This window comes from Artemia sp. Qi Xiang Cuo, chromosome 10, assembly GCF_049724085.1.
Source record: "Artemia sp. Qi Xiang Cuo chromosome 10, ASM4972408v1, whole genome shotgun sequence".
In the NCBI taxonomy this organism is placed as follows: domain Eukaryota; kingdom Metazoa; phylum Arthropoda; class Branchiopoda; order Anostraca; family Artemiidae; genus Artemia; species Artemia sp. Qi Xiang Cuo.
This window is the reverse complement of record NC_142803.1, coordinates 71,095,190-71,117,340: the sequence shown is the minus strand read 5'-3', so window position 1 is coordinate 71,117,340 and position 22,151 is coordinate 71,095,190. Positions and strand designations below refer to the sequence as shown.

Here is a 22,151-nt window from a genome sequence, read left to right as displayed (position 1 = left end):
CGAGAATTCAACAGAAATAACTTACTAGATCTTATGCATATCACTCACCATGGATGTGGTAGCCCTCAAAAGAATTCGGGTCTTCATGTAGAGACCCTTTTTTTTATATGGACCCTTTTTTTAATGAAAACCTCACCTTTAATTTTGTACTATGGGTTTGCAAATCTTCATCACTAAAACCGGTGCCAATTTTGCAAATTGTCTGATATTCTTCCGATTCTGGATCAAAACAAGCCAAGAGAAATCCACCATATACACCAGTTCGCCTTCCTTTTCCCAAATATCTACAAACAAATAATTTGTTTTAGGTTAAACCGTTGGGTTGAACTGACCATATTTCAAACAGTAGGTTGTACGACAAATGTGGTTCAATTCCGCTTTCTATGGCTATAATGAAAGGAAGGTTGAGATAGCTAGGGCACGTTCTGCGGATGAAGGATGAAAGATTGCCGAAGAGTGTCCTTTTCGGCCATCCGCCTAGGGCTAAACGCAAAGCAGGTCGCCCACGTCTGGGGTGAGAGGATGTCATAAAGAAAGAATTAAAGGAAATGGGAACTTCCTGGGAATGTGTAAAGAGGTGGGCTTTCAATAGATTGGGATGGAGGAGCAGTGTGCGTAGCTGTAAGGAAGGAGCAACATTAAAAGGTACTGTGCTAAAATCGAGGACACATGCGAGAAGTGAAGTTTGGTTAATGCTAATGAAATAAAACAAAATAGGATGAAAATAAAAGCCCAAATTTGTTCATAAACTATTATATTTTCATCCTATTTTGTTTTATTTCATTAGCATTAACCAAACTTCACTCCTCGCATGTGTCCCGCACTTCATTTTAGCATAAATGGATGCTTTAATTTTAGCATCTAAATTCATTCAATCAATTTTCATTGCAGACTAACAGGTTTTTATCTGATTAAATAAAAAAAAAATTCTTTAACAGAAAGTAAGGAGCGACGTTAAAACTTAAAACGAACAAAAATTATTCCGTATATAAAAGGGGCTGTCCCCTTCTCCACGCCTCGCTCTTCACGCTAAAGTTTTTTATTGTTTAAAAAAAATAGAGTTGTGAGAGAGTCAAACTTTAGCGTAAAATCCCGTTTTTTAGAGTTTCGGTTACTATTGAGCCGGGTCGCTCCTTACTTACAGGTCGTTACCACGAACTGTTTGATGTAGCTTTATCACTTCTCGCATGTGTTCTGGATTTTAGCAAAGTACCCATTAAAACTCAAAAGTAACAGAGATTATTCCGTACACGAAGGGGTTGTCCCCCTCCTCAATACCTTGGTCTTTGCGCTAAAGTTTGAACTTTGTCCCAATTTTTTAAGAACGACTCGTGAAAAACAAGGGCCGCTTAATTAGAATAGGCAGCTTTTTTTAAAAGAGATAAGAACTATCGTGAGGAAATGAACAGAGGAAAAAAGAAAACAAATAAGAAAGTTTATGAAAAAAAGAACAATAGTAGAAGCAGACAACTAACTAAACAGTGAAATATCCTCAAAGAATTTTAGTGAACAAATCAAATTAATATTTTCGTTTACATAATAATTGCTTATAAATTTCTACAAATTATTTAAAAAATGTATATATTAAGGTTTCCGTAGTGTAGTGGTTATCACGTCTGCCTAACACGCAGAAGGTCCCCGGTTCGAAACCGGGCGGAAACAATTCTTTTAATATAATTTAAAAGGTTTATTTCGGATATATTATGCGGAATAAGTCTATCTGTACCAAAAGAAAAGAAACAAGTCCCCAGGGAAAAGGGAGGATTCCACGTCAAGAGGCGAGTTTATTAGAAGTCTAAAGAAATATCTTGGTCCACCATTGGACATTCATTTTTGATATGTTTTTAGCATTTTTGCGAATTTTCCATAAATCTGCTTTCGTTATGAACTTTTACTATTTTAACTTTACTATTAATAGCTACCATTCCTCAATCAGCTGTTAATGACACACTTTTCTCACTAGACAGCTTCTTCTTTCAAAACACAATTTCAAACATTCGTTTACTGTAGGCCGTGATTCACTCTTTCCTAGGTTGCGGCTATTGCTGCAGCCGAGTGATGCATGCTCATAACACACGATGTAATAAGCAACTTTAACTTTGGAGCTTGACTAGTTAGAAATTTTTGTGGAAGAGTTTTTAACTTTTTTTTTAAATTTATTAACATATTTCCTAATCAACGATATCGAGATAAAGTGTGTCAATGACACTACTACTACTACTAACAAATCACTACAGCACCAAGCTGCCTGAGTTCCACAAAGCTACGCACGCTCCTCCTCCATCCAAATCTATTCTCAAGAGGTCTCCCTTTCCCTTAAATTTTTTCTTACAATATCCTCCCACCCATTCGAGGGCGATCTGCTTTTCCTTCGCCCCTAGGCAGATGCCCAACAAGGGCGTTCTTGGGCCATCTGTCATTCTTCATTCGCAGAACATGTCCTAGCCATCTCAATCTTTCTCGTTATAGCCCTAGAAAGCGGGATTTCGACCAGCCTATTGTTTGAAATAGGATCAGTCAGTGGGGTACTACTTGAAACAATCCGTCGGTAATTTCTCTGGAAAATATCTAGCCAATCCTCCTCCTTTTCTTGAAGCACCCACACAACCTACACAACCGTATTTGACCATTAACATCACTGTAGATTCAATATCGTAATCTTGCTTCGCAGAAGTATCTTCCAAACTTTTTTCAACTGTATGAAAACAACCTGAGCCTTGGCTATTCTACTTTTAACATCTTCACTGCGCCGTCTTTACTAATAACACTACCTAGGTAAGTGAAGCTGTCCACTTGATTGATCTATTCTCGCATCCTGAACTCATAAAAGCCCTAAAAAGATTTTACCAAATACATGATCTTTTAATTCAGAATCTTCAGATATTCAATTATTATAATATTATAACTAACTTTAATATTATTTATTTATTATATAATTTATATAATAAATATATATAATAATATATATAATAATACATATAAAAATATATAATAATATATAAATATAATAATAAATTTATATAATAAATATATAATAATTTATTATATAATTAACTTTAATAACTTTAATATTAACTTATAATATTATATTATATATAATATATAATATAATATTATAATTAACCTGGATGTTCTTTTGCATTAAATTTTCTTTTCAGCAGAAAAATTGCAAGATCTTAAAAGCTATCGAGGTGGCTAGTTAATTAGAAGTCTCAAGAAATATTTCAATACACCCGTTAGACCGTCATGACGCAAAATAAAATTTGATGGGAGACGGAATAACGTCCATTTTTTCTGAAGACGCGGCTAACGAGCATGCAGACGCTAATTTACTAACTTACTTACTTAGTACTTACATAGTACTTACTTACTTACTAACGAACTTGCTTACCATCTTAGACACTGATTAACTTAAAAGCAGCTTGTCACTGGAAACTGGTTGAAAATCTTGTTCTCTTCCAAAAATCAGGAGTTAAAACAGAATAAAATTTGTACAAAATAATACAAATTGCGATTAAAGGTAAAACTAGTCAACACCACAATAATCCCAGTGAGCTGTCAAACACAGGGGGAGCACACATCTTAAAAGGAAATGAGACATCCAGTTACTAAACATCCTGATTACATTTTAAAACCCTGATTTTTGCTATAATAAGAACCAGCTTTTTAAATTTAGGGTTCGTTCCACAGAAGTTATTACTTGTTATTATGATAACCACTGCTAAGGGGAGGAGCCATTCAATAGTAATATCGTTCGTGGAACGGGAAAATAGTAGAGCAATAACTATCGGCGAAATATTCAAATCAAACAAAGCACTCTACAAACAAGTATATACTCGAAGGATGTCATTTTTTTTTCAAAATAGAGTGGGAATTTTTTCTATCTAAATAAATAAACTTTTTCTATCCGGATAAATAGTTATCACGACTTATGATGCTCGCGAGCATAATAAGTAAAACGTAACGATAATAACTCCCGTGGAACGAAAATAATAAGAAGGAGGGGCCAAATGTTTATAATATTACGGCAGTGGAACGCAAATAGTAACAACGTTGCAACGATAATAAGTCCGTGGAACACGCTCTTAGCATACATTAGCAACGCTAGCTGCAAGTAAAGAGGATGGGAGGGGTTTAAAAAGTTCAAATTTTTAGGAACCAGAAAAAAAAATTTACATTTTTTTTAGCACGACTTTTAAACTCTAGGGAAAAAATCTGAAGAGGGAGAAGTTTAAGGGGAAAATTATAATCCCCTCCCCTATTAGTGGAAATAATCAAAGACTAATTTTGTATGAAACTGTTTGAAATTAGTATCCTTGGCAAGTGCTTGGGATTAAAACTAACCTATTGTTTTTTAACAGAATTTTGGCGGTCTTTTTTCTTCTTTTTTTTACTAGAAGTTCAACAGCCTTTATTCTATTTCTTTTCTCAGCACTTTCGTAGGCTAAGAATTTTAATCATGAAAATAAAATAAATTTTAAACGAAATGAATTACCTATATGCTGCCGCTAGCATGCCTAAAACACAATATTTTTTTTAAAGATATGCTAAAAACAGGATATGCTACTTAAGATATAGATAAAGAAAAAGATATAGATGTGCTAAAGGGCATTCGGCTGATTTCCCGCTGCGGACAATTCCCTCCCACAGAAAATAAGCCTACGGAAAATTTCCCTTGCATATAAAATTGAGCATCCAGTGGGAAAGTGAGACAAATACATACAATAAAGAAAACAAATGAATTTTACAATACTCTACTTGCAATACAAAATACAGGTAGAACAAATGGTGTAGAATATCCTATAGTATTTATTCTCACACTTTTATTTATATTAATTCTCCGTTTTTAGCTCAACGCCCAAAAACTGGAAAGAAAGAATTAAAAGAAATAAAAATAAATACTATAGTATACTCTGCACCATATATTTTACCAATATTTTGGAATATAGGTAGAATATTTAATAATCCCTTGGTTTCTTCATTATTTTAGTCGTCGTATTTTGGATGCTCAGTTTTGCACGAGGTGGGAATTTTCCGGGGGGTAATAGTCCACGGGGAGAATCATCAGCAGATGGAGGGAACCTTCAGGCGAGATTTTCGACGGGGGGAATTTTCCGGGGGGGGGGGGGAATCAGCCTAAAACCATGCTAAAGAGATGCTATTCATGTGTTTTCTTCCATTGCATCCTAAGTGGCTAAAAAAAAATTACCCCCCAACGACGACAAGGTCGAGCGTGTCACCAACACCCTCCATATAATCCTTTTTCAGTTTTAACCACCGCTGGGATCTTCGGGCAATTGCATATGTTGCATTTTCGTCAAGTGTCTTAACCATTAATCCTTCACAATGACCTGAAACATGAAACGCACAAGTTATGCAGTAGCTTTCGATGGCTATGATCTATTAACAAAAAACAGGTAATCGCTAAGTGAGCTAGCTACGAACCTCTGGTCATCTGGTGAGCTAATTACTAGAATTCCTCTCATGAGCTAACAACTAGAATAATATTACGAGTATTTCAATTCATGATTTTCAGCAAAGCTCTATTTGCGGATATTTAGGGAGCTTTATTAATGCAAGCTATTAATTGTCTTGTTTTGGTTAGTTATCGCTTTTTCTGTTTTTTGAAAAAAACTTGTACGGTATCGCCATCTACATCTTTCTCAAAACACAAATGGGTAAAAATACATCATTTGTCATTCTAGAAAAGTCGGCCCTTTTTTCACAGAGGATAGGATTACTTGCAATATCTTTATTTTTGGAAGATAAGAGAAACATGGTTTAGTTTCAAACAAGTCAATGTCCAAGTGTAAATAACTTCTTAAACACACTGCCTTTCAATTTAAAAATAAAGCAGCGGGGATGAAAAACAGATAAATAATATTAATTAAAATCAATGAAACTACGGTACGAATATATACCGAGCATTTTAAATGTACACTTTTTTTTTAATAATTCACATTTTTTTTTCAGCGGAAAACAAAATGAAAAGACAAACTACATTTTAGGCAACAAAAAAAATTGTAAAAATTAGATCTCAAAGAAAAGGTTTAGAATGTACAGTTAAAATTTTTAGACGCTTTTTTGGTTATTCTGTTCCATGTCTTGGGAAAACAACCTCAATTTCCCTCACTTATGGTCTTTTTTTTCTGTTCCATCTCTTGGGAAAACAACCTCAATTTCCCTCACTTATGGTCTTTTTTTCTGTTCCATCTCTTGGGAAAACAACCTCAATTTCCCTCACTTATGGTTTTTATTTTCTGTTCATGCCTTGGGAAAACAACCTCAATTTCCCTCACTTATGGTCTTTATTTTCTGTTCCATGTCTTGGGAAAAAAACCTCAATTTCCCTCACTTATGGTCTTTATTTTCTGTTCATGTCTTGGGAAAACAACCTCAATGCCCCTCACATATGGTCTTTATTTCCCGTTCCATGTCTTGGGAAAACAACCTCAATTTCCCTCACTTATGGTCCTTTTTTTTCTGTTCCATGTCTTGGGAAAACAACCTCAATCTCCCTCACTTATGGTCTTTATTTTCTGTTCATGTCTTGGGAAAACAACCTCAATGCCCCTCACATATGGTCTTTTTTTTCTGTTCCATCTCTTGGGAAAACAACCTCAATTTCCCTCACTTATGGTCCTTTTTTTCTGTTCCATGTCTTGGGAAAACAACCTCAATCTCCCTCACTTATGGTCCTTTTTTTCTGTTCCATGTCTTGGGAAAACACTCAATTTCTCTCACTTAAGGTCCTTTTTTTCTATTCTATGTCTTGGGAAAACAACCTCAATTTCCCTCCCTTATGATCTTTTCTTTCTTTGCTTGCATCCCGAAAAGACAACGGTGTTTTATTTTCTTCGCGGCTTCATCAAGAATGATTGATCTGCCGCTAGTTCTGGTAAATTCCTTCATTTTATTTTCAGCTTCGATGATTTGTTGTACCTTTGCTTGAATGTTTCAATTGAGGGATTTTCACAGATTACCTTTGGTGCGAGGATACTCCAGCTGGCAACGGATCATCAGGCGAAGCTCTTTTCTAGGCGTTTCTCAGGGGTGCACCCAGCTCAAGAGTGTTTTTTTGCACCTACTTATGTCAAATATTCAACAAAGATCGATTGCAGTGATTCAAAAGGTGTTTTGCAGAATTTTCAGATTACTTAAAAAAAAAAATGCGAATGTAAAAAATTTCAGCTACAGATTTTCTTCTTTATCTCAACCCATTAAAATGAGCACATATTATAAACCAACTCTCCAGGTATTTATTCGCGTTCGATTTTTTTCAAAATGCGTCTTTTTTTTCGTATTTCTGGAAATTGTTAGAAAATTGTAACTTTTTTTATTCCCAAATTCGCAACGCCAGGGACATTTAAATATCTGTTTTTCCGCTAGTCTTTTAAATTAGTTAAAACAGTTGGGCCGAGCTATGTGCCTTTGTGTCTGTCTTGACAGTTGGACGATGTAAGCTAGAATACGAGAATGCTCTGGAGAAGGACCCGAAGTTATGTACTCGTAGAAAACAGCCATCGACGCTATATTAAACCTTTCACTAACCGACTAGAGAGTCATTGAGAACGACTAAATCTGCCCAATTAGGCCAACTCTGGATCTTTTAAAGTGGTGCCAACAACGTTTACGCAGCATAAGCACACACCAGGAATACATACCTGGCGCTGGGGTTGATGCAAGACTTGTAAAGTGGGGTGATCCAGCTAGGTGGTAGAACGTTTATGCAGAGAAGATTGACCCTGTGTTTCCTTGCATAGAAGGTTTTAACCCGATCGAGGTGGGTCTTCCACTACAGACATCAATTTTAGTTACACAGCTGTTTTAGGTTAGGTAAAACAAAAGAGAGAAGGGGAAAGACAAAGACGAATCAAAACAAACATTACATGTTTGCAAAAATTATAATGATTAAGACATAAATTTATAAAAACTATAATGATTAAAATTATAATAGAAAAATCATAAAATATATTTGCAGATGGCCAAATAGGCAAATAGACTAAGGAGTTTCTCTTATCTTTTCTGTCTTAGAATGTTTGTGATCGATCCTAATTTAGTTTTACAACAAAAATTAATTTTATATCATCCCCACTGAAAAAGTAGCCTTTTTCTAAGAGAACTGCACACATTTAAAAATAAAACAAAACCCGAAAGTCTATTAAAATCTACAGTGATGTCAGCCATATGATATAGTGGAATAGCCACCCGGATAGCAGTAGGGGCTCTAAATCGGTTTATTTGAATTCCAGGTCAAAGGGTTTCTCATCAGTCAAGATGCAGGATGAGAGCAGGTTTCTTGTGAGTACTATGTTTGTGACTTGTTTCTTTTTTTACTTTTGATTAAGTAATTTAATTAGTTAATTGAGCTACTATGCACAGGTCATTTGGCCTTCTAGTAGGCTAGAGGCTAATAAATAAGCCTTTAGAGTTGTGTGTCTTCTTCTAAAAGATTAGGCCAAATAGGGGTTATCTTTCTTATATAAAAGGCCCATATTTCGATACCTGCAAACATAGGGAGTATCCCCGGAGGAAATACAATTATCGGCTAAACACATATTCCAATTCCCAAAACCCTACCAAGTCGTGTCTTTAAAGGTAGAACTTCGCCTCCCCTATTATTATCCCTAGTGCGGATAACACTTTGAAAATGGGACTGCCACTAGAGAAACTTTATCTGCCCAAAAGCTTAACAGCCAAGGCTATATCCTGGGAGGAGGGGTTGATCCCCCTCCCCCAAGAAATTTTCGCCCTCTGTGTAAAAACGTTACAACAATGAATATAAACAAATTTTGAAGGGTTTTTGAAAGTTTTTTTTTGTTAACCTTTATACACATTGTACTAAAAAAATCGAAAAATTAAATTTTGATTTTGCTTGCTTCTTTCAGACTCGGTTATCCGTTCGTTTTACATTATCAAAAATTTTCTTCTGATTACCGAAAATTTTTAACCTGCTGCTCAGATGGTAAAAATATTCTCTTTCGGTACAATTTTAGTCGAAAAACTTGTATAGTTACTTGTATATTTATTTTATTAGTTTTTTGGGAATTGTCGAAAATAAAGGTATGAATCAATCAATCAGATTTTTTTATTCCCAGTAGAGTAAAATACCTTGTAACTTAGACACTACTTTTGCCTACAAGTCACAACAGCGTTAAAGGATAGAAAGATTTAGCACTTTCTTCCAGCGTTTTAAAAGCGTGACCCCTGGTTTACACTTATGCCTTTTTTTTTAATGCAGAACGGCTCACGGAAAATCGCAAAAATACTCACATAAAAACGGTTCTTTGTAGCCACTAAAGCGCGAAAACTAGTAATGACACATTTAAACAGCATAAGAATAATAATAATAGGCTAAATCAAATACTAGAAGCCAAGAGAAAATATTCAAAAGGCTAGCATGTAGCAGCCAAAGCTAGCTGTACCAAATTATTTACATAATCCTTAGCTGCTATGTTCATCTCCTGAAATGTGCTCTCAGACTTTGAGGATTGAATGTTTCTTATATCCTTTGTCAAATTTTAATAAACGATATCTGACAAATATGATTAGTACAATAGTTATTTTCATTATGTGGTCAAAAAAGATTTCACTTCAAAATAACGACGCATTTTTTAACGACTCAGTAGAAATATTTCGACGCAAGCCGTTGAACAATAATGACACGTAAACTTGCATAAATAAGAGATGAAATTTAACGGATCACGCAAAAACGGCTGTTTTTGCGTGGCAACGTAGCAGTGTGAACCATGGGTAAGCATGCGAGCGATTTCAAAGGTTTCTCGAAGAAAAAGTGGCAAAAAATTTAAATTTGTAACACAGCGACACTTTAAGAAGGAAATTCGTTTGAGCAAGTCGTGGACGACCATAGTAAGTCAAATTGCATTTGACTTTTGAAGTACTTGTTTAGTGTTAGGCCTCACCAAAAGAAGCTATGAAAACTATTATAAAAAAATCCTATAATTAGTTGCATGCGGTTCTTAGAAAGAAATGGAAAAACTAATGGAAATCGCTGGGCATTTATAACTATTAAAATAAAAGTAAATAAATACGATGAAAAATTGTATGCTAGTCATATTTAACTGTACCGTCATAATGTTGTGAGACAAAAAATAAAATTTATAAGTGCAATTAGTTTCTTCTGTTGATAACTTACAACTTGTTCTCGGAGTTACATCCTTTATTGGTTTAACTGTGCTTTACCAGATCAATGCTTTGCTGAATTGATTCTTGTTAAAAGGGGGGCTTAACCCAAGAATGTTGACGACAAATGAAAAGAGCTTGGAAAGAGAAACTTGGTGCTGGGAGCTTGTTAACGATAGAGCTTAGCTTAGATGTGAGTGCAAATAACTTACTGTAGTTTTTTCATGTTTTCTACGAAAACTTTCTGGAGCCTCGACAGCAAGACATTGAGTCACATTGTCCTACGTTAAATAACGATAACCAGGGAATATTCTATTCCCTGGTTATTATATATATATATATATATATATATATATATATATATATATATATATATATATATTATATTTCACTTTGTTAGTTTGTTTTCAGTGGCGGATACAGGGGAGGGGGCGAGGGGGGTGTGCCCCCCTAGCGTAGTCTAAAGTAGTGTAATTTACTTAATTAACTTAAGTTTGCGTTAATTAAACTTGCTCCTAACGCAAGTTTATCGGTTCAACCTATTTTTGCCCCCCCCCCCTAACATTTTTTTTTTATCGGATCAACCTATTTTGCCCCCCCCCCCGCTTAAAAAATCTTGGATCCGCCCCTGTTTGTTTTTGAACATCTTCAAGTATTATTTCAGTAAAGAAAAATAAAGTAAATATTGTAATTATAATTTGTAAATATCTCTAACAAATATTTTAAAAAGAAATAATAAGCCAAAATCAAAATTGTGTAAAAAACAAGACAGTTGAGTTTTTCTAACCAATGGGTTGTGTTCATTTTATCGTTATTTTCAATTGCATTACTTTTATTCTGTTTTGCGTAACTGGCAGAATATCCGCACTCAACCCTAGTTAAATCTCCGAACTCTGTTTAAACCGATAACAAAGTAAAAAATTTTTCAAAGAAAAAATAAAAAGAGAAAGAGGAAAAAAACGAGCTTCTAGCATGAAAAACGGTTAAGCTTTACTGCCCTTTGAGTCAAAAGTTGGCCAGTATAGGGCAACACACTAGCAACACTCTGTGGCCAACACTCTTTTATTGGACCTTATTCCAAATTTTAAAACTTGATATGTTCAACTAGAGTTTGCAAAAGAGGCTTTTGACTTCAAAATACATTTACAAAGACCTTTAAAGACTCACAACGGCTTCCAACTTTCAGCTTATTAAAAACAAGCTTATATACATCCATATTACACACACACACACACATACATAAATATATATATTTTCATGATTATTATATATATAAATATATATATATATATATATATATATATATATATATATATATATATATATATATATATAAAACATACCTTTAACTGCATTTTCCATAAACTCTTCGATTTCTTCTGGCGTTTCGGGGTCAATACTTGTGGCAAATTGAAGTTGTCCTTCCACTAGCTACAGAAAAAGCAAACAAAATAGTGAATAAGTAATACAAAATAAATACAAAAATAATCAATTCCTATTGTAGTTTTAATTGCACTTTCGGTCATTACTTTAACTACAGCTTTAAAGAAGAAAGACGACGAAAAAGAGAGAAAACAATAGAGAGTGAGAGAGAGAGAGAGAGAGAGAGAGAGAGAGAGAGAGAGAGAGAGAGGGAGAGAGAGAGAGAGAGAGAGAGAGAGAGAGAGAGAGAGAGAGAGAGAGAGAGAGAGAGAGAGAGAGAGAGAGAGAGAGAGAGAGAGAGAGAGAGAGAGAGAGAGAGAGAGAGAGAGAGAGAGAGAGAGAGAGAGAGAGAGAGAGAGAGAGAGAGAGAGAGAGAGAGAGAGAGAGAGAGAGAGAGAGAGAGAGAGAGAGAGAGAGAGAGAGAGAGAGAGAGAGAGAGAGAGAGAGAGAGAGAGAGAGAGAGAGAGAGAGAGAGAGAGAGAGAGAGAGAGAGAGAGAGAGAGAGAGAGAGAGAGAGAGAGAGAGAGAGAGAGAGAGAGAGAGAGAGAGAGAGAGAGAGAGAGAGAGAGAGAGAGAGAGAGAGAGAGAGAGAGAGAGAGAGAGAGAGAGAGAGAGAGAGAGAGAGAGAGAGAGAGAGAGAGAGAGAGAGAGAGAGAGAGAGAGAGAGAGAGAGAGAGAGAGAGAGAGAGAGAGAGAGAGAGAGAGAGAGAGAGAGAGAGAGAGAGAGAGAGAGAGAGAGAGGAAGCAGAAGGGAATCAAAAGGAGGAGAGGGGGGAGGTGGAAAAGAGAAATTTTATTAAAACCCTTTCTACAATCTTGCGTAAAAAAAGAACAAACTTGACCACAGACAAGAACAGCATCAATAGTAGATTATCCCCCCCCTCTCTCTCTCTCTCTCTCTCTCTCTATATATATATATATATATATATATATATATATATATATATATATATATATATATATATATATCCTCCTGGGACCTGGTGTCCACGTCTGTGGACACCCCCATAAAATATTTTTTGTGCAAAGGCCTCGCCATCTAGCAAAGATTTCGTTGTTTCAACGTGCTCTTTGGACCCGGAAAGCCATCTACGATTTTTTTTAGAAAGTTTCTGCGACTTTTAGTGGTGTTTTTACAAACTAGAAAAGGCTAAAATAAGGAGATGAAATAAAGCAAAGGTAAGAAAAAAGAAAAAAAGAGAAAGTGGTGAGAACGAGTTCTGAGAAAAATCAGGTGTACTCTCTTGATTGTAGACAGTGCTTAGATAGTTTTAAAAGCAGTTAGTTTGATAAGTGCAATCTCTTGGAACTTGGAAAACCTCCATGTCCACGTCTGTGGACAGGCGGTTCCAATCGAGTAAAGAGCTAGGGTTGATTTTTCGTAGTTCAAATCTTGATTCTAATGGGGATAGCAGAGGCCAATGATTGTCTTATTTACTAGATTGGCAACAACCTAGCCGCCACTCACCCATAAGAAATCGCCACCCCCCTAAAGTGTCCCCCCCCACCCCCATCTTGTCTCCTATACCCTTTTCTACCTTACGTTATAAAAAACTTTTATTGAATCTTATTCAAAAAAAGTCAAACAGAATCACAACCCTTAAGTCTTCTAAGAAATAAACTATTTCGCATATATCATTTTTTCATTGTTGAATATTTGTTTATTTTATTTGTTAACCTATTCACCTTTTTATATTATGAACTTTAAAATATTTTATACTTATGACATGTATTTATGACTATTGTATTTTGTATTTTTTGACTGTTACATGTCGTGTTTTAGTTAAATTTATAACTATTTGTTGTTATTATATTATTTTGTTATTTTATTTTTTTTTTACTAAGAAATGCAAATTTGGTCCACTAGGGTTTGTGATAGTTCTTTTGCCAATCTCTATCTATCTATCTATCTATCTATCTATCTATCTAGCTATTAGTTTCAAGCTTACTGAACCTGTTCCTTTATTGTAGTTTCCCTTGATGACGCCCTTGGAATGCTCGATGAGAGTGACCTGGACCTCTCTGATTTAGATGATGATGAGGAATGGATAAAAAACCACTCCTTGTCGTCTTCAGACTGTGATGGTGAACCAGCTGTTGCAGCCATTCCGCCATCAAGCAGTTATGCTGTTCTTCCAGATATTGAAAATGAAGAATCTGATGATGACGTACCCTTAGCAACCCGTGCCAAACGCTTGAAGGCTGACAAAGTAGCAGCAACCTTGTCCTGGAGGAAGTCTCGGCGGTTCGATAATCATCGTGGCCCGGACGTGGGCCCCGCTCATTTCCAGGACCACGACGACTGGAGTACATAACAATTCTTTTTGCAATATTACCCGGAGAGCTTCTTCAAACGTATAGCTTTTTGCATGAACTACAACTATCAGTTGACCCACCACAAAAGCTTGAATGTAACTCCAGACGAGCTGAAAATGTTTGTTGGCATTGTCATCCTGATGGGAAACCTCAAGTTTTCTCGGATCCGCATGTTCTGGTCTGGGAAGTTTAGGGTGGAAGCCATGTCACAAAATATGACTCGAGACAGATTCTTCACAATCCGGTCTAACCTGAAGTTCGTTGTTGATTCAGAAATCTCATATGAAAAAAAAAACAAAAAATAGGCTTTGGAAGGTGCAGCTGATCCGTGACAACTTCAGAAATATCTGTCTCCAGTTGCCACGTGACAGGAACTGTTCAATTGACGAACAGATGATACCCTTCCAGGGTATGTCGACGCTCAGGCAATATGTCCTTAACAAACCTAATCCGGTTGGATTAAAGATTTTTGTCCTTGCCAGCTCCTCAGGGCTGATACTTGACTTCCAAATCTACCAGGGAGCCACCACCCTGGGAGAACAGCTGGTAGCACATGGCTTGTCATCTGGGATCGTACTGCGCTTGTCTGAGACCCTACCAGAAGGTACATACCTCTATTTTGACCGATTCTTCACGTCTGTTAAGCTCCTTGATATGCTGGCTGAAAGAAAAATAAATGCGACCGGAACTATCATGAAGAACCGTTTGGGTGCCAACGGCCCAACGCTTTTTACCGAAACAGAAATGAAAAGAAAGGGCAGAGGAACCTCTGTCATGTCTGTGCGCTCAGATAGAAAATGGCTGTGACCCAATGGTATGATAACAAAGTGGTTCTCCTGTCTTCAAACTGCAAAGGTATAGAAGAGGAGACAGAGGTCAAACGGAATGACAAGCGCCAGGGGTCTTACGTGCAGGTCAAATGTCCACAAGTAGTCTCCGACTACAGCATCTACATGGGTGGGGTCGACCTTGTGGACCGCATGGTCAGCTATTACCGATTTGAGACGCGTACTAAAAAATGGACTGTGCGTCTGTTTCATCATTTTGTGGATGCTGCACTAGCCAATCCATTTCATGAGCTGAAGGGCCATGGTCCAGAAGTTTCTGGTGACCTCAAACAGTTCATTGATCTTCGTTTCAACGTGGCCGAGTTTTTACTCAATTCTGGAAGCTCGGAGTGATGAGGTCAAGAAAATAGCAACGAAGAGCCGTTGGGGGAAACTCAACACCGTGTTTTGAGTGTGAAAAAGAGGCCAATCCCTGCACCATATGCCAGACCTGCACTTCATCTACCAGAATTTTGTGACTTGGCGAATGCAGCCCGGTGCAGAAGGCCTGGATGCTGCAAAAGGTCAAGATGGATGTACTCGCAGTGTAAAATCATTCTCTGCTTGACACGAGACAACAACTGCTTCAAGAAATTTCATGAAGAGTAATGTTTTGTTTTCAACGTTTTGACATATCTCTTTTAATAGACGAAACAGATTTCTACTATACTCATAGCTCGATAGGGACCCAATGTCCACGCCTGTGGACATCCTCCAGAGGGAGGGAGGGGGCTAAACTTTTTTTTTTGTTGATCAATGGTCAAAATGATTTTTTTTAAGTCAACTACAAAGAAATGAACATAATCAGAAAAGTATTTCTATGGTCAGGTCTCAGGAGGATATATATATATATATATATATATATATATATATATATATATATATATATATATATATATATATATATATATATATATATATATATATATATATATATATATATATATATATATATATATATATATATATATATATATATATATATATATATATATATATATATATATATATATATATATATATATATATATATATATATAAGATTATGATATATACATAAATGTATAAAAGTTATAAAATAAAGATTATATACATTATTAAAGCCAATGTTGTAAATTATGTAGTGAATGATGAAGGTGATGACAAGTTAAAATAAATAGGACTACGCTACACAGTAGAGCGCTGAATTAGAACTTGCCAACTTAAACATTTCACCTTAATCACCTTATCGGTGAGATGATTGTTTGTGTTTTGAATGGATGAGTGATTTATTTCCTTTTTTTATTTATTTTTTTTTCTTCTCTCTTTTTGTGAATGTTGTGAGTTGTGTTGGGTTGTTTGCGTGGATGATTCTCAAGTTCCCACTTTTTTGTTGGAGGGGTGGGAGAGGGAGGCGAGAGAAGATATTTATTTGTTTTTGGGTTGGACCCTTTTTGGGTTATATTAGGGTCCGAGGAAATAAAAGATAATAAAAGAAAATATTATACATTTTTTTAAGTGTTTTTCTTTTTCTTCGGGTTTTGTCCGGCATGCAGTAATGCATTGGATTGTGTTTTTTAAATAAGATGTTTGTTTATTTATTTATTGTAACCCGTTTGTAAATAAAAAAATAAAAAAATGACGGTTATTAATAACAATTGCAGCGTTAATTGTAAACGTATTTCCATAACCTTGATAGATTGAGCGATGAAACATACTTACAAAGTTGTATGATTACAACTAGAATAAAGTATCCAGGGTCAACTGTGATTGAAATTGACCCTAAAGGCAGCCGTTTAGTTCAAACCGGGACGAGGGCTAAAGTTCACGCGCATAACTGGTTGGGGACTCCAACAAAAAGAAACTAAGTTTGACGTAAATGGTAGATGGGACGTATATGGAGAATATATTATAAAATTATAATTATATTATTATATTAATTATATAATATAAAATTATATTTATCTATTAAAGGGCGTAAAAGGTAGGGGAGTAAAAGGTAGATATAGATTATGAGCAAGCGTTCGATTCTGTTGATAGAAGAGCTTTAGTATAGGTTTTATCCTTGTATGGTATACCAGACAAATGCATTAAAGTGGTTATTGCGATTTACGAGAATAGCACTGCTGCGGTTAAGGTAGGAAATGAGGTTAGCAGCTGGTTTTGTATTAAATCAGGAGTTAAACAGGGTTGTGTTCTTTCCCCCTTTATATGGATCATTTTGATGGACTTTCTCTTAAGGAGCACAGGAAATGCAATGGGAGACCAAGGAATCAAATGGAGAGAAAAGACTTTCCTGGACTTAGATTATGCTGATGATTTAAGCATCCTAGAGGAAAGTGTGAGCAAAATGAATAAAGTTTTAGAGGTTTTGCGAGTTCAGGGTGCTAGCATTGGTTTGAAAATTAATGTTAGGAAGACCAAGTCACTAAGGCTAGGAATAAGTGAAGATGAAAAGGTGACGTTGGGTAATGAAAAGATAGATCAGGTGGGCAGCTTCACTTATCTTGATAGTATTATTAGTAAAGATGGTGGGAACTCTGAAGATATTACAAGTAGAGCAGCCAAGGCTCAGGGTGTTTTTTTCACAGTTAAAAAAAGTTTGAAGGAATAAGAAGATAAGTCTGCAAACGAAGACTAGAATATTTGAAGCTACAGTGATGACAGTGGTCAAATATTGTTCTGAAGCATGGGAGCTCCGAAAAGCAGATGAAGATTTTCTAGAGGTTTTCCAGAGAAATTGCTTAAGGATTGTTCTGGGTTACCGGCTGACTGACCGTATTTCAAACAATAGAATATACAAAAACTGTGGTTCAATGCCGCCCTCAAGGGCTATATTGAAAGAAAGGTTGAGGTGGCTAGGGCACGTTGTGCGAATGAAGGATAACAGATTGCCGAAAATTGTTCTTCTTGGCCAACCATATAGGGCTAAACGGAAAGCAGGTCGTCCACGTCTGGGGTGGGAGCACGTCATAAAGAAAGATTTAAAGGAAATGGGAACTTCGTGGGCGGGTGTAAAAAAGGAGTCTTCAATTTAGATTGAAGACGACCAAATCTAAATTTGGAAATCTTCTCGTAAGAATTTTTCTTAGCTATGATCAATTAAAGGAAACAGTAAAAATTATCATTATTTGGGTGGGATCAAACTTTTTTGAAAATTAATCTTTTTCTAGAGCCAAAAATGGGATTATTAATAGTTAATTCATTTTATATTCTATTTCTTGTGTAACTATGAGCATGGTTAATGTTGGAATACCTTCATATTCCCGAATTTCCAGAAACAAAAAGTAGAATCCTGCAAAAACGGTAATTTTACCGTGTGAATTGATCATTTAGAACCGTTCCAGAATTTTTAGCCGTGTCTCTAAAATTCAATAATTTTGAGGAGGGGTGGGCAAACTTTGACCTACCAAACAAGTCATGTACGCAAATAATTTAATTAACAAAAGTTAATTGTTTTCAGATTTTACGAGTTTTACGAGGAAAACGAGTTTTTGCGACCATTAGTAAAATCGGGAGAAAAAATGTTGCGATTATGATTTAATTGCCAAATTTGATGTTTGTCCAGGAACAGCGAGATAAGTAATAAAATGAGTAATTTAACGATTCAAGGGCAATCTTTGAAGCCTTGGAACAGTCGGGTAGAGAGCATTTTCTTGGTACTTTAATGTTAAGGTCACACTACATGATGCTCCAACTGAGGGGGTAATAACTGACCGTCGCAGGTGTCCCTTCCTTCGTGCTCCTGCCGTGCTTCCGGCACACCTGAAACAGCGTGTTACTGGAAGCGAAGGAACACAGTTTTATCTTTGGCTTATGGAAAGCGTACGGCGCGTTTTTTACGACGGCAAACTTTCTCCTCTTGAGAGGTTATCTTTACTTGGTGTTGTTGTTTACTGCGTTCGACATTGGAGATCTTGGGTCCTAAAAAGTGGACATTATGCTTTGAACGAGAATTTGATTACCACAAACCTTTACCATTGCCAAGAGATAAATATGCATTCCCTAGTGCTTTTCATTCGTCGATTCAAATGGCTTGGGCTCGAACGTCTTTTCAAACTCTCCGACATGAATAGCCAACCGTGTGAAGATTTTTTTAGGAAGATGCGGTCTCAAACCAGCACTTACAGTACTGTAATAAACTTTTCGTTCCTCCAACTTCTACATCGAATTCGTCGATATGAAAGTAAAACGGATTTTGAAGCTCAATATTCTAATGAACAGTTGCCCTTGCCCAAGGCCAAGCGAATTAGATCCATTGGTGTTGTGTCTGTCCGTTCCAATTTTTCTTTGCCCGGGGACGATGAAATCAAGCTCGAACTAGGGCGAGCTCGTATTGAAAGCCAGCGAATAATGAAAGCCTTGATACCCGACGACGTACTTTCTGCTTTCGGTCACAAAATACCGAATGTTCGTCTTTCTGTACTTCACGACAGTGACTCAGACAATGACTCAGAGGAAAATACTCTGTCCGATAAGCAGGAAAAGGCTTCCGCGACTGACACTGAATCGGGCTCGGAAAGTGACGGCATCTTTGAAGATTTGCCAGTGATTGCTCACTGAGTGAAACACTAAGTTGAGAGAAACTGGGTTAGTGAGCCTGTGACGAACATGAAGAATTCTAGGTTTTTGTCTCGTCAAGACTTCTGACGGCTCCATAACACCAATAAAAAATTCCACTCTGTTGTGGCTTCTGAGGGAAAGCTCTGAGAAGCTGAGTAGTGACCGATTAAAACGGGTGATGGTACGGGTGATGGTCCAGGGCCGACGAGTAGGACTACCTGAGTCGCCACAAACCAATGCAGAGGTCGGTGTGAAATCAGACAATAAATATCTGAAAAACTAGTTATTTTTTTTAGTTGGTTGCTTTACTTAGCGTTTTTTACTAATAACTCGGTAGTAACAGTTTTTGTGACTGTTGCTTTACAGTTTTCTCTTCATTGCGTTCGGCTTAAAAATGAAGAAATTTGTGGGGGTTGGTTTTGATGGGGCCAGCAACATGTCAGGCTGCTATTCTGGTGCACAGGCAGAAATTAGGGAAAAATATCCGCATGTGATCTACACCCACTGTGCATCGCAGAGCTTAAATTTGGCTTTATGTAAAACTAGTAGGGAAGGACTTGTTAGGTCAACCTTTGCTACTATACAGCGGATTATATCATTTTTATCATCTTCACCAAAAAGAACGAATATGTTTGTAGAAGCGGTCGCTGTCGTTTGTACTGATAGTCCCGTGAGAAAGCTTGTGAAGATGTGCGAAACGAGATGGGTGGAGTGTCATCATTCCATTTTAGTTATAATTTCTTTGTGTTGTGTAAACATTCCCGTACTTACGGATATAGTTGGTAGCATACAGTCTGATACAGAAGCTATTTCAAAAGCAAAGGCATTGGTTTCAGAAGCAACCGAATTTAGTTTTATGTTCATGATGGCTATGCTAGAGTTTGTTAGCGCCATAATGCTCTCTGTCTCTAAGGCGCTGCAAGCCGAATATTTAGACTTAGTTGAGTGCTGTCGGCATATTAAGCTATGTTCTGATACTTTACTGCAGTTAAAACAAAATGATTTTGAAACATATTTTCCAGAAAGCCTATGAGACTGCACAGGAGGTAAATGTGGCTCCGGCTGTTCTAAGGTCTATCCGCCGAAAATCCATCAACGATAATGAGTCCATCAAGGTTTTTTATCGCTAGTCATTGTTCGAACCTTACTTTTCTTCACTGATTGAAGAACTTGCTCAAAGATTTTTGCGCCATCAGAAGGCATCTTTCAAGATCGGAAGGCTTTTGCCAGCTAACAGCGAGTAATTAAATATTAACGAATTTGTGAACGCTGTTGCTGTTTACGAGGGATTTCACGGGGGTAGACGTGCGCTCGAATGTGAGTTAGTCCTTTGGAAACAGAAGTGGCTCGGAAAATCTGAGAAGCCATCAACTGTTGCTTCGACTCTTGCGTCATGCGATGCAAGATTTTTCCCATGCATTCGAAGGCTTTCGACGATTTTTCAGACATTACCAGTGACTACCACTTCTGCTGAGAGGAGCTTTAGCTGTCTTAAGCGATTAAAAACCTATCAGCGGAGCTCCTCGGGCGAGGAGCGTCTGAACGGACTAGCTCACATAACCCTGAACCACGATATCCAGGTCGAAGCTGATTGATCGATTTGCAGCCAAAAAAGACCGGCGGCTATTACTGTGAGAGGTTAGGTCGTCTTTCGTTGCTCGTTTCTCTAAGTGCAGTTGATTCTGTTTTTTAAATTTTAATTATGCTTTATCCTCTGTAAACAATGTTAATATCAATACATTTCTTGCTTTCGTGGCTGTTAGAATAGGTAGACTGAGGCCCCACCCCTCCAAAACCAGATTCTGGGCAATTGTCTTTGATATATTATTTTTTATTTATTTGGTTCTCTAAAGCAAGGGTCCTATAGGCAAATATAAGGAATAATACACTCCTTTATTTTATATTTTCTAAATTCTGCTGCTTTGTGACAGTTCCTAAACAACTACTCACCCAAAATAGAAATTCTCACTGCTTCTAACTTTTTTTTTTTTAATTCTGACTTTGTTGACAAAATATTGTCATCCATTCTCAAACAAAAAAAGTCTACAACTAGAAATACTCATGCGAAGTGTGTACTTTTAATTTCTTTACCAAGCTACCCCCCCCCTACCTCCCGCCTGAAATCTTGCACTATGATAGATAATTTTCTTGCTCACAAGACTGCTATAAAAAGGTAGACTGACGCCCCCCCCCCCGAAACAAAATCCTGGATACGCCACTGCTGGGTGGTATACAGCTCACAGACCGTTCTGTCTTCCTGGAAGTTTAATCGAAATTATATTTCAAACATTTTCCGATATTTATTTTAGCTATTTCTGGAGAAGCCATTCAGTTTTGAGATCAGACGGTACAGTTTTAAGATCAGACGGTTCACTGAAATACGGTTAATCCATGGGATTATTAAATAAACGACAAAGTTACAAAATAACTGCTATTAGTACCGGTATGGCTTTAATAGTGTCTCTACAAACAATTTTCGTCTCTAATGTAATAACTAAATCGCCAAGACAGCTGCAACAAAATAACCAAAATAAAAAAAAATAAAGAATCACTCACCTGCAGCTTCTCTTTCATCAAGTCACGTCTTATCCTTAAAGGTTTATCAACAATGGGCTCACCATCTATTTGCAACAGGTCAAAAGCAAATATGCAGACTTGAACTTTTATATCTGCTTCGTTCACATCCTTCCGCTTCCTAGTCGATAGCACTTGAAACGGTAGCAGAATCTTCTTTTCAACATCCCAAGCGACGGCTTCTGCATCAAGGATGGCTGATGTTACATCAGGCTTTAGCCAAGTTTTGGCCTAAATCAACAAAACGTTTAGCAACGCTGCCATTGACCTTATTTTGCTAGATTCAAAGTAATGTGTAATATTAAAAATAAATGCGAGAGAGCTTAA

At 36.6% G+C, this 22,151-nt stretch overlaps 1 protein-coding gene and 1 non-coding gene across 3 annotated transcripts in view; one reads left to right on the top strand and one right to left on the bottom strand.

Annotated features, from left to right (window-relative positions):
- Positions 1 to 22,151, bottom strand: part of DNAlig1 (DNA ligase 1) — a 158,643-nt gene that overhangs the window by 20,281 nt on the left and 116,211 nt on the right. For both annotated transcript variants that reach the window (XM_089095699.1, XM_089095700.1), the window contains 4 exons: positions 21,807 to 22,055; positions 11,487 to 11,574; positions 5,210 to 5,351; positions 137 to 284 (listed from right to left, as the gene is read on the bottom strand). In XM_089095699.1, the coding sequence (XP_088951825.1) occupies positions 137 to 284; positions 5,210 to 5,351; positions 11,487 to 11,574; positions 21,807 to 22,055 (627 nt within the window). The remainder of the gene's footprint in view (positions 1 to 136; positions 285 to 5,209; positions 5,352 to 11,486; positions 11,575 to 21,806; positions 22,056 to 22,151) is intronic.
- TRNAV-AAC (transfer RNA valine (anticodon AAC)) lies at positions 1,590 to 1,662 on the top strand. The gene has a single exon. It is a non-coding gene; the product is annotated as a tRNA-Val (tRNA).